The 12550-nt window shown below is 35.0% G+C and overlaps 1 protein-coding gene across 5 annotated transcripts in view; it reads left to right on the forward strand.

Moving 5' to 3' along the window:
• Nucleotides 1-12550, forward strand: part of HGF (hepatocyte growth factor) — a 64772-nt gene that overhangs the window by 43767 nt on the left and 8455 nt on the right. For all 5 annotated transcript variants that reach the window (XR_010826632.1, XM_048062793.2, XM_066983485.1 and 2 more), the window contains exons 9-16: nucleotides 694-821; nucleotides 2261-2363; nucleotides 4692-4831; nucleotides 6874-6912; nucleotides 7387-7483; nucleotides 10367-10441; nucleotides 11027-11173; nucleotides 11906-12012. Coding sequence is in view for 4 of the 5 variants with exons in the window: in XM_048062793.2 (XP_047918750.1) it covers nucleotides 694-821; nucleotides 2261-2363; nucleotides 4692-4831; nucleotides 6874-6912; nucleotides 7387-7483; nucleotides 10367-10441; nucleotides 11027-11173; nucleotides 11906-12012 (836 nt within the window). In the remaining variant the exon portion in view is untranslated. The remainder of the gene's footprint in view (nucleotides 1-693; nucleotides 822-2260; nucleotides 2364-4691; nucleotides 4832-6873; nucleotides 6913-7386; nucleotides 7484-10366; nucleotides 10442-11026; nucleotides 11174-11905; nucleotides 12013-12550) is intronic.

The raw sequence follows: 12550 nt of genomic DNA on the forward strand, positions 1-12550 counted from the left end.
TATTATCAGTAAGTGTTGCAGATGGAAAAATGCAGTGAAATACAGCATTGCACAGAACATGGCAACAACTGTCAGGAGATGGGAAAATAAAAGTTACATTTAAGAGGTTTGACTATTTAATTCAAGCTGCAAGACACATTTAAGATGTTCCCTTGTGGCCAACTTTTATTTTAAATGTAACAGCTGTATAGAATTTCAGCATATATTTTTTTGTATTCCAAGATTCATTTTCTTAAATGAATCACTGACAATCTTTAGGACTTTGTTTCTCTAAGCTCAGCAGAACCATCCAAGTACAGGGAATTTTAAGCACTGTGGTAATGTTTGTATTTAAAAGCACTTGTAATGGATTGCAGGTGTATCCAATGTCAGCTCGCATGCAAATTTTGATGGAGAATCATGAATGAAAATAAACTATATTGAAAATATTATTAATCTTCAAATGAAATCTTATAGCCAGTCAAAACACAAGTCCACTAAAAATGAATTCTCAGAACCATGTTCTCATTACAATTACAATATTTTCTGGACACTGTGTTCCTACTGGCTCCTCATCTCCCTGCACCTGACAATGATCAGTAACACATAGACCTTAAGGAGCCTATATTATTACTAATTCATAATAAAAAGCAATAGAATGCATCAGTGGTTTTAGGTGTTCCATGCTGTGAGCTAACATATTTATTTTTATAGGGATTTGAGGGAGAACTACTGCCGAAATCCAGATGGATCTGAATCACCCTGGTGTTTTACTACTGACCCAAACATCCGGATTGGTTATTGCTCCCAGATTCCTAAGTGTGATGTATCAAATGAACAAGGTAACAGAGGGAAAGGTGATAACGTGATTTTAAGTGAATGCTGTACTCTTCCAAATAGCAGATAGGCAGGCATGCAAACTGAAGAAGCTGATCTCAGTACATCTGCATTACACCTGTGTAGTTCTGCTTTTGTGTTATTTGCATACTTGGGATTCATCATGGTGTAAATGAGATTCATTTCTCAGTTCATGTGTTAATTCCAGCAAGAAAAGCTGCAGTAAAAATTTACTATGGGATCTGATTTTTAGACAAGGTGAATCTGCACTCTGCTACCTTTCTTAATTTGAAAGGCCTTTCCCAAAACTGAGTTATTTCCCACAATTTCTTGGTTTACAGTCTTTCTGTAACTGCAAGTGAGGCCACCAAATGTGGTCTATTTATTTTTTCATATATCCCCTTGACTAAAAGGTTTTAAACTGAAAAAAAAAAAACACATAGGACTTCCCTTTCCTCTTTAAATTATTACCTCTGTCTGTAAAGTCCACAGACACTCCCTAGAGTCATTCCTAAGTCTTGGTCTTGGTATCACTCTAGGGAGTATTACTGCGCGCTGAGAATTTATGTCAATCATACCATAAACTGCAACCTATTGCAACCTATTACCCAACTTCAGTGTATACGATCTTCATCTATAAATTTTAGCTAATTTATCTCTTAAGACATAAAGACTTGCAGTTACAAGAGCTGTGTCAGAGCAAGGATTACATTTTGATTTATTTATTTTTTTTAAATTAATGTATCAATTATCAAAAAGTAAAACTACTGATGAATATGAAATGAAATGCTTTATACAAAAAGTCTTTAGAGTAATGATCATTTTAAATAATCCTCTTGAAAAGTCTCAAAAAGGCTTGTGATAAAAGCATGAATTAAACATGACTTCTACTAGAGTGAACAGGCAAGTTTTCGAATTACATTAAAATTAAAGCCATGTTGATTTTTTTGATTCTGCTAAAATAGAACTTAAATCAAGAATTTTAAAATGTAACCAGTATCCAGAGTCTGCATGTAGTTAGGCTGTTGAAGGTAGGCTGGCAGAGAGTCTGTTTTGGGGGAGGGAAGAGGAAGGATGGCGGTTTGTATAAAAAAGTTCCTGACAACTTTTAGAATATTTGGTGTGACCATTCTAAATTAACCATAAAGTAACTATTTATGAAATAAATTCTCCCAGTTTATCTCAGTAAGACAAAAATGCTACTGTGCTGAGAATGAAGGTCTCAAGCAGGGGATTATGTATCTAAATTTGAAAACTTTCTCATTTTTTTTTCTCATTTTCATTTTGATTTGATTTATATTGGTGCCTGATTTATATCATATAGTCTTTGCTAAATACAAAACTTGGTTTTAATTATTTGGGTTACTGATGGAAAGCAAGAGTTTTCTCTTCAGTGTTGCACAATCACCCTCCATTTTTCTTTGTCTCAACATGTCTTATTCAGATTGTTATCGTGGCAATGGCAAGAGCTACATGGGAAATCTATCCAAGACAAGATTTGGGCTAACTTGCTCCACATGGGACAAGAATATTGAAGACTTACGTAGGTGAGTGCATACGAAATAGACAGAGATGGTTCAGTGAGTCCTGAATAAATACTACCTCCAGATGGCATCTCTTTCTTCTGCAGTGATTCTAACATAGACCCTTATACCCTGGATCGTAGCAATTTTTCTCCCTTCCCCTCCCTTCCCCTCCCCTCCCCTCCTCTCCCCCCCTCCTCTCCCCCTTTTCTCCTCTCCCCCTTTTCTCCTCTCCCCCTTTTCTCCTCTCCTCTCCTCTCCTCTCCTCTCCTCTCCTCTCCTCTCCTCTCCTCTCCTCTCCTCTCCTCTCCTCTCCTCTCCTCTCCTCTCCTCTCCTCTCCTCTCCTCTCCTCTCCTCTCCTCTCCTCTCCTCTCCTCTCCTCTCCTCTCCTCTCCTCTCCTCTCCTCTCCTCTCCTCTCCTCTCCTCTCCTCTCCTCTCCTCTCCTCTCCTCTCCTCTCCTCTCCTCTCCTCTCCTCTCCTCTCCTCTCCTCTCCTCTCCTCTCCTCTCCTCTCCTCTCCTCCCCTCCCCTCCCCTCCCCTCCCCTCCCCTCCCCTCCCCTCCCCTCCCCTCCCCTCCCCTCCCCTCCCCTCCCCTCCCCTCCCCTCCCCTCCCCTCCCCTCCCCTCCCCTCCCCTCCCCTCCCCTCCCCTCCCCTCCCCTCCCCTCCCCTCCCCTCCCCTCTTTCTCTTTCAGTGTTCAAATATATTACACAACGTGTTTATTCAGACTAACCACTAATTGCAGGCTTCAGCATTTTACTTAGTGTTTAGTTTACTGGTCTGGTTTGCCCCATCTTTGTCCTTGAATGTTTTTTGTGGTGGTGGTGGTGGTGTTTTTTGTCTGTGAGATGATAAGAAATAAAGCAGGAAATGGTTATGTTACATTTGCTTAATATTTATATTTGCCTTTTTTCAAAGTTCTGAACAACGTAAATTCCCATACAACTTGATCTGTTCTCTTAGCTCATCTTGCTTCAAGCATGTCTTGGACTTGAAACCTCCTGTGGTCCCATGCAAACTGAAATTTAATCATGGGTCTATGATCTAATGACATTGACATCAAATGCAATTAAAGTAAATTGCAGTTTCTATTGTGTTTTGTTGCTTTGGTTTCTTTTTCAAGTAGTGAAAATATCAAGTTTTTTTGCTTTACTTGTTCAGGTAAAAATGAATCAGCAGAAAGTACAAAAGGAGCTGTGAGTTTCTAAGACTTTTTCAATCATGCTAGGATCATCAATGTTGTCTCTGTTTGTTCAGTACAGTAGATTAATAAATTTCAGGATTAACAGGAACAAAGTAAATCAGTAAGTCAGTCTCCAGAGAAGCTGTATTACTGAAGACAGATTTCAGTGGCATTGTCTAGAATCACCAGCTGGACTATGTGTGGTTTCCCCTACACAGAGTCAGAGACAGCGTATATATTCCAGTCTACTGTCCGTCTAAGGAAGGCAGAGGTTTAAGGTCAGGCCTTCTGAGAGCTCAGAGAATTATTCAGTTAGCTGTGAATGAGTTAGCTTTAACCTTGTACCAACTGGATGCCTGATGCAATTGCATTCACGTCATCTTGAGGACAGATCAGCCTTTCTTCTCTTACTGTCACTAATTTTTTATCTGGGAACTTCCTTGGGGAGGTATTTGTCTCACTTCAGCAGTTACTCTGGTTTTGGGTGTGCTAGAAGCAACTTGCATGGTCAGTTATTAACTATGAGGGAAGCACAACTGTAACTTAAGAAACGTGTACGCTCCTGTCTGAAAGACCAGAAATAAACATCTTTCTCTGCTTCAGATTGTCACCTCAGACTTTCACGTTTAGTTAAATGCTTCATGTGGGTTTGCAGCTTAGGTCGCCTTTCACTGTAGTTTGAGACATTCAAATTTTTCTTTTCCAGTTGCTTAACTTTATTGCATTTGTCCTTCCTTTACCTAAAATTCAGCTTTCTTCTGTGCTGATTCAGTGCTCCCTTCTGTTAACTGTAAACATGCAGTTAGAGAAGTTAACCTGTGTTCCCAGAACAGGCCTGAATATTTGCTGAATGCAGCATAAACACTCTTATAATCAGTTTAAAGATCCCTCCTGAGGGTATCCAGGGATTTTAGCTCGAGTGAGAGAGATCTAGAAACCTTCCAGCAAGTCCACTCATTGCTTAAAATACCAACCAGAGGAAAGTTGGACACAGATCCAGTGAATATTTGTGACTCAACTTCATTTTGATTTTAACCAGCCCTAAACACTGACCTGTAGGCTTCTCAATCAGCTAATATTACAATGTGGGGCAAAGCAATATTTAACCTTTGAAAATCTGGGCTATAGTATAAAGCTTTTCAACACTTTGATTTTTTTTTCCCTGTAGGCATATACAAATATTCAGAGAACCAGATGTTAGTAAACTGAAGAAAAACTATTGCCGCAATCCAGATGATGATTTTCATGGTCCCTGGTGTTACACAGATGATCCTCTCGTTCCCTGGGATTACTGCCCTATTTCTCGATGTGAGTACTTGGTATGCCTCAGGCATTGTCAACTGTGCGGTCTCAGTGAAACCATGGTGTCAGTGTATACCTTTCTGTTGTCACTTGTGGCAGCAGAAAATGTGTAATTATATCAAGAATCAATTACATATGACTAAAAAGGAATGGAGAGAAGCTGCTTGTGCAATGTTTGAACAAGGGGTCTTTTTCCTTGACCAGTTTGGAGTTTTCAGGGCTTATTTATACAGCAGGAGCATAAAAGGGCTATTACAAATAGTCAAACATATTCCAGCGGATCTAGCTATTGAATGAGGGCTGGATGGAAACAAAGAATTGTCTAGTGGTTAGAATGCAGGCTGTGGCCTTAAGAAACCCAGGGACAGCTATCTTCTGTGGCATGAGCTTCATGGTCTGTTTGTGTGTTCTGTATTTATCAAGTGAGGATAACTCACTATATGTATGATGATGTGTATATGTGCTATATAGATTAGATCCTGCTTTTGGATGTTTTGGGGATGATTTAACTCCTGGCAAGAATTAAGAAAATCACTCCTCTAAAGTTGCATGTTATAAAGCTAAATAGCTCAACTATACAGAATTAAAAGTCATAGAGAATTCAGTAATAAACTGAAGGTAGGTGGAAAAAATACATTAATGCTGAAAAAAATGTGCAATTCACATTTAGGTTCAAGATTTTTCTCTTTAATTCCTATTTCTAAATCACAGTGGTATATATCCTTGGAGAACATTTAAATGATAAATCAGGCGTTTGAATATGTCTGTGATCTCTAGAGGTTGAGGATAATGTTAAATTCATTCCTAGCAGTAATTCACTGCATTTCCTCATAGTCTGAACTGCAGCATTTCTATGAGGTGATATTAGAAATCTCAGGTGATTTTTTTTGGCATCTATGTGAATAGTAAACAAAATGTGCAAATGTCAATGTAGATAAAGAACAATGACTGACTGAATATAAATTTTATTCATTCTTTCTTAGTTAATTCTATCAATTCCTAAGGCAATATTCACAAAAAATATTTGTCATGTTTGTATTGTAGGTAATGGTTAGTATTGTGATAACTGGATTCTAATGCTGGAATATGTCTGTTTTAGAATTGCAACTTGTGTGGACTAGTGTTAAACTACTAATAGCTTATTCATGTACTGGTAACCAGTTTAAGCAGTATGAACAAAATGTTGGTAGTTACCAAGTGTACTTGGTGTCTTTAACTGATCTGTTCAAACTTTGCTATGTATATACACATACGTATACACATATACATATTCATATGCATATATATACACATAATTTTAACTATATATAGTTGAAATTTATATATATATATATCTTTACACACATTTATATATTTGGGTAATGACAGAAATCTAGTTAGATAAGACAGGTTAAATTTTGCCCACACAAATTTTCAGTAACTACATCCATACATCTAGCTCATATCACTAGGCCACACTGCAGACTTTATGGAAGGCAAAAATTTTGAAGACAATTTAAGCAACCTTATTTTAACTTCATCACGACTTAGACTAGATGGAAAAACAAATCCAGATTTTGGGGAATACAATTTCATAAGGATAAGTTCTTTGTGATAGCAACATATAGTGGGATTTTTTTTAAGTTTCAAAGACTTCTAAGGAAATTAGAAAATTTCTTTAAAGTTGATCTATGTTTAATGACATGACTTCTACTGTTCCTGTACGCTTACAGAAAAAAAGACAATTTCATTTTTCTGCCTTGGCTTAAATGAAATGTAGAAATTGAGCATTTCAGAGAGCCTGATGTATTCAAGATTCAGCCAAGATGAGAAATGCTTGAAACTACTGTTGCAAAATGTTTAATTCTTATTCCATTTTATTGGTATGAAATTCTTCCATCCTATTTAACCTGAACAAACTGTGCTTTTACAGAATGAAATCACTGAAATTTTAAACTTCATGAAATATTAAAATTAACAATATGCATTTTGCTGTTTATTTTGACTATGTTCAGGTTTTAGATGTGTTTTAATTTTGTATTGTGTATGCATCTTATGTGTCTGTCTAGGTGAAGGTGATACAACTCCTACTACAACCAGTGTGGATGGTAAGTTTGCAGATGTACTGTGCACTGCATGCATTATATTCTGCAAGAGTAGCCATTTCTTTCTGATTGGGAAGGAAAAAAAAGATCAATTAAAGATACAAAATGTACAGCTTGGGAAAAAAAAAAAAGCTGTAAAAAAAAGGCAAATGTAGAATAGCTTTACTATACTTTTTATTCTCATCTTCCTATCTCGCAATTGGCGAGATACAGTAATGACTTTCAATGTTTACTTTATAAATATGGAAATGTTTGTAATAAACTTAAAAATATGTATTTTATATTCCCTACAAATATCTCTATAGAGTGAACCAGCTTCACTGAAGTAGTTTTGATACTTTAGAAACATATTTCATTAGCTCAGGAAAGAACACCCTACCCATGATAAATATTGACCTTCTTGTGGTCCTTATGTGTAACTGCACAGGTTTCCTACCGCTGTTTTTAGTAAAATGTGATCTCTGGACCTGCTTTCAGATACTGTCATTCCTTGTGCCTCAACAAAACATTTGAGAGTTGTAAATGGAATCCCAACTCAAACTAACGAAGGATGGGTGGTTAGTTTGACATACAGGTAATTATCACTTTGATAAAAAGGACAAAGCATCTAATAGGATATTTGTTTTGGAACTATAGAAAAAGTTGATCATAGTAAGGATACTTGTAGATTGCAGTTAAATCCTGTAAAAAAAGGAAATCAGCATTCCTGAAACATCTCGTGTTTCCATAGTTTTCAGTCCATCAATGAAACAGTTATATGTTAATTATTGCTAACTTACACATATAAGCTTCTAAAGCATACACAGCATTCTAGTCTTTGGATTCTTTAGATCGGCTACTGTAGATCTTTTTGTCATTAGCTTAACACCCTGCCTTAAGCTGTTTATTTTATAGAATGCTAGAAGAAAATTGAGGTTCATGTCAATATAAGTATTTTAACAGCACTGCATTTAGATATGAAGTATTGGATTCAGGATATACACCCGTGCTTAATTTACCTTTCTGCTCATAAAATTGCATGCAATTGAAATGTATTTTGTATTAAAAAATAAGTAGGAGCTATAAGGAAATTTCTTTCACTCGGTAAATCAAGACCCTAACACGTACATCTGGAAATGTGTATTACATTATGGCAGATCTTAGTTTGCTACTGTGTAAAAGCCAGAACACAGAATTACTGCTTCTTGAGTTCATTACTCTTTGGTTAATAACTCATCAGCTAGAAGTATGAATCACTAATGGATAGCAGGAAATAGATCTCAAGCATCTTTTTTTGTTTGTTTGTTTTGCTCTTCTAGTACAGATTACAGTACAGCTTATTACTATTAGCTTATGTCATCCCTTTTAAAAACATGTTTTAACTAATACTTTGGGGCAAAAGAAAAGACAAAAAGTCTATTTTCTATATTTCTTCATTGCTAGAGAAATGCTGGGAGTCCTTCCCATCCTTGTCAATGTTCCCATCTCATGGGCTCATATCATAGTGGTCTATATCTTTCTAAAAGTTTAGCAGATGGCCGATAAATAAATTTCTAGAGGAACATCATTCTATTCCTGGACTAAATAAACATATAGAGGGACTGAAATGCTGAATCACTCTCAAAAAGTTTATCTTGCCACTGTTTTTAAAGCAGCCTTGATGGCTGATGAACTTTTAGACAAGAAAGGTGAATTATATCTGAGTGCCTAAAATGTAAATAGCTAAAATTAAGCAAATTGACCCTGGGTTTTGTGCTATGCTACAGAATTCCATTAAGTTCATAAATGACTGAAGGTGTTTTCTTGGGGGTGGTTTTTTTTTTTTTTTTTTTTTTTTAAAAAAAGAGATTCCTCAAATACGCCAGAAGCAAAATATATTTTTAAGTATTACATAAGTCTAACATGTAGGTTAAAAAATGTACTTTTATTTTGTATTGTTACCAGGGAAGCAGATAGACTTTTGTCTGAAACAAAATCTTAATGACTCCAGAATTTTTCTTGGAGGCGTAGAGGGTTCATAAATGATTCTGTATCCTAACTTTTATTCTGAAAAAGTCTAACTATACATCTCAAAATAGAAGTGCTGTGTCTGAATGGTAAAGTCCTAGTGCTGCTTACAAACTTGCATATTTGCAATCAATGCCCACTTATAAAATTAATTAATTAAATTAATCAGTGACATGCTTTCCTATACATATGATCCAGATTCTGTTATCAAGTGTATTTAAATATATTTGGAGGAATTTCATCCATTCCAGGAAATCAGCTTTGGATTTTGCGCTACATTTAAATAAGAAGTGTAACCTTCATCTGTCTGCTCGTCAGTCTGGTAAAGGAGATCATGAAATCTTGTAAAGTTGCATTGATAAATAATGATATATACATGAAGGAACCACATTTATGTTCCTTTTTGTGACATTTTTTATAGTAAAACGGGATAGAATCAAGATTTTATAGACCCCAGCCTCTTGGACCAGACAGTCTGTTCCTCAACCAAAATACAACCAAAAATAATAATAATAATAATAAAAGACCCCGAACAACAAAACAAAATGAAAACAAACAAACAATCAAAAAACACAAAACAAGAAAGCATCTGTGCTATTCTGCTTTCTTTAAACTCTATTTTGAGTCTGGACTTCTTCCAACAATTCCTGTAAAACTGTGAACATTTGTGTGATTTGAATTTATAATTTGTAAGATTTCAAGCTTCTCCCAAATTGCTGACAGTTTTGATTCACTTTCCAAAGAGCTGTAGAAAATAAATGTGATTTTGGAGGCACAAAGAAGGAAACTAATTAATCTGCATTCCAAAGTCAGCTTTTTTTTTGAAAAAAAATGTCATGTTTAATTGTTTTAATTTTACTTGATATATGATACTGCAGGTTTTCCATAATCATGTGTAGGATGTCATACATTGCAGATTGTTTCCAACTGAAGTATGTGGGGATGGAAATCTCATAGGACTGGTAATCAAATAGTAACTCTCCACCTTGAGGTCAATAACACTTTGAATAATGCTTTGAATAATACTTACTTGAAAAATATTGTTTACATCTGTTGGCAGTTTGGGGTCTTGATTGAATGTTTCAGTCCAGTTCCTATCACAAAGAAGTCCACTTTATTTTATTTTATTTTATTTTATTTTGTTTTGTTTTATTGTTTTTATTTTATTTTATTTGTTTTATTTTTTTAAGATAGCTTTCTTATAAATCCATCTTTGAAAACACTAAATAAAGTAACTGATTTTCTCTTTCCTCCTGGCTTATACAAACTGAAGCAAATCTGGAAAGTCATGCTACTACATGTATTCAAAATGTATAGCAAATGGACAGTGAAATGTTTTCACAGGCTGTCATTCAGCCACCTTTCCCTACACCTGGGGAATACATAAATGAAAGCTGACAGCAACACTCTAGAGATTTTGTCCAGGTAGAAAGAAAAAAATATATATAATTTATTTTATTTTATTTTTCAGGAATAAGCATATCTGTGGAGGTACTTTGATAAAGGAAGAGTGGGTTCTAACAGCAAGACAGTGTTTCCCTTCTCGGTACAGTAGTCTGTAGCTTTGCAATATTGAAATATATGTATCTTTTGTTATTTAAAAGCACAACAATTCCTTAACTTAAATGCAACAGTTTTCACTCCTTTTTGGCTTTAACACTGCTCACCTGATATAAAAATTCCTGTGGGACCTTGCCATTTTCTGTTATTATTATTGTTAGGCTAAAACTTTATTTTACATAGAGGTATGTTTTCCAAATGCAAGAGTTACACAATTGCCTCTTTATGAAAATAATCCCATGCTTCTGCTGAACTAGACACAATAAAATAGAATTCTTAGGCAAATCTTGAAAAGTTTCAAGGTTCATACTTTCCAAGCCTCTAAATGTTTGGATACTAGTAGGAAACAAAAATTACATTTTAGTCATGGTTAACAATAAAATTATGTAGTAACTTTAGACCAAAAGCATACATTTGAGCATGTTGATTTTGGAATAACAATTGGCAGTGTAGATCCACTTCTAGTGAAGACTGTTAGTTAAGATCTTCTAGTACAATCATAGTAAGCAGAGTTTTTTGAGTTATTCTGTTATACATTCAGCAAAATTCTAACCAGCTTTGCCTACTTTAGGTACAAAGATTTGAAAGACTACAAAGCCTGGCTTGGAGTCCATAATATCAAAGGAAAGGGAGAGGAGAAGCATAGACAAGTTCTGAATATCTCTCAGCTGGTATATGGTCCTGCAGGGTCAGATTTGGTCTTGCTGAAACTTAGCAGGTTAGTAGCTACTATTGCTAATTCCAGGATTTTCAGCTACTGTATGAAATTCTTCCAAAATAAGCATTGCAAATTCAGTTCTGTACAGTTGTGATATTGCAGATGACATCTCTAAAGGTTAAACTTCTAACAGTAAGATGTTCATGTCAGTTGTTGCTGGGCACATAAAGAAATAATATATTAAGTGGATGGATTTCACTTGATATATGCAAAAATTCATGTTTATTCACTTTACTTAGAACAGATGTTACTTCTGAAATACAGTGCCTAAATACTTTTTCCCCCAATAACCAAGTTTAATTTACAGTGCTTTGTATTTTTATATATATATATATATACACACACATTGGCTACTATATGCTTTTCATTTATAGAATAAGCAGCAGATTTCAACTAAGATATTTGTGTACATATAAGCTTTCAAACTTTCTCTGTATTAACAAAACTATATATTCAAATGAAATGTCATCATTACTTCTGAAGATGAAAACTCAAGTTAAATAGCATAAAAGTGGTGATAGCATTTCAAGAATTTTTTTGACAGTTCACAGCTGTAACACAAAAAATAGGTAGAAGAATCCATCATATTCTTCAAAGAAGGAAGAGAAAGGTAAAGAATTGGCACAGTTTTTAACTGCTGTGGTCTATAATAGCACTTAAAATGATTTTTAGGGTAGACTATAGAATGTGAAGTAAAATTCCTTATGTCTATTGTTCATTTTCTCTTTTCAGACCTGCCATATTGACAACTTTTGTAGAAATAATCCGGTTGCCCATTTCTGGATGTACCATTCCAGAGAAGACCAGTTGCAGTGTTTATGGATGGGGATACACTGGATGTAAGAAATTATTTTTAAAAACTAAATGAAAACATTGACAGCTAACTTCCTTCCTCTTATTATTATAGGAGAGGCTGGTGGTATTGCCTCATGCTATGCTTGTCCAAAACTTTTTATTATAAAATGCAGTTTCAACTTTTTTTTTTTTTTAATTTTGTAATCCTTTAAGCATTTTATCTAAGATAATTTCATTTGAAATATTTTCTACCCCATCTTTTATTTATTTTTTTTTTCCTCCAAAGACAGGCAAAATGATTCAAATGCTTCAAAGAACAAACTATAAAAATATTGTTTTACATGTTTAAAAAATCTGTCAGAATTGTTTTGAAGAGTTCTAACCCTTTTTTGAAAACTTCTCATCCATCTACTTGAGCACCTTTTTTCTATATCCCAAAGCAGGCCACCCTTTGGAAAAATTAATACAGCATCATGTAATCAAAGACATTATTATAATTAATTTACACAAAGACAGTATATTAAGGATACACAGGCAGCCCTGTCTGGCATTTCCTAACTTTTGAGTACTTGACTTTGCAAC

This window comes from Anser cygnoides, chromosome 1 (genome assembly GCF_040182565.1).
Source record: "Anser cygnoides isolate HZ-2024a breed goose chromosome 1, Taihu_goose_T2T_genome, whole genome shotgun sequence".
Taxonomy (NCBI): domain Eukaryota; kingdom Metazoa; phylum Chordata; class Aves; order Anseriformes; family Anatidae; genus Anser; species Anser cygnoides.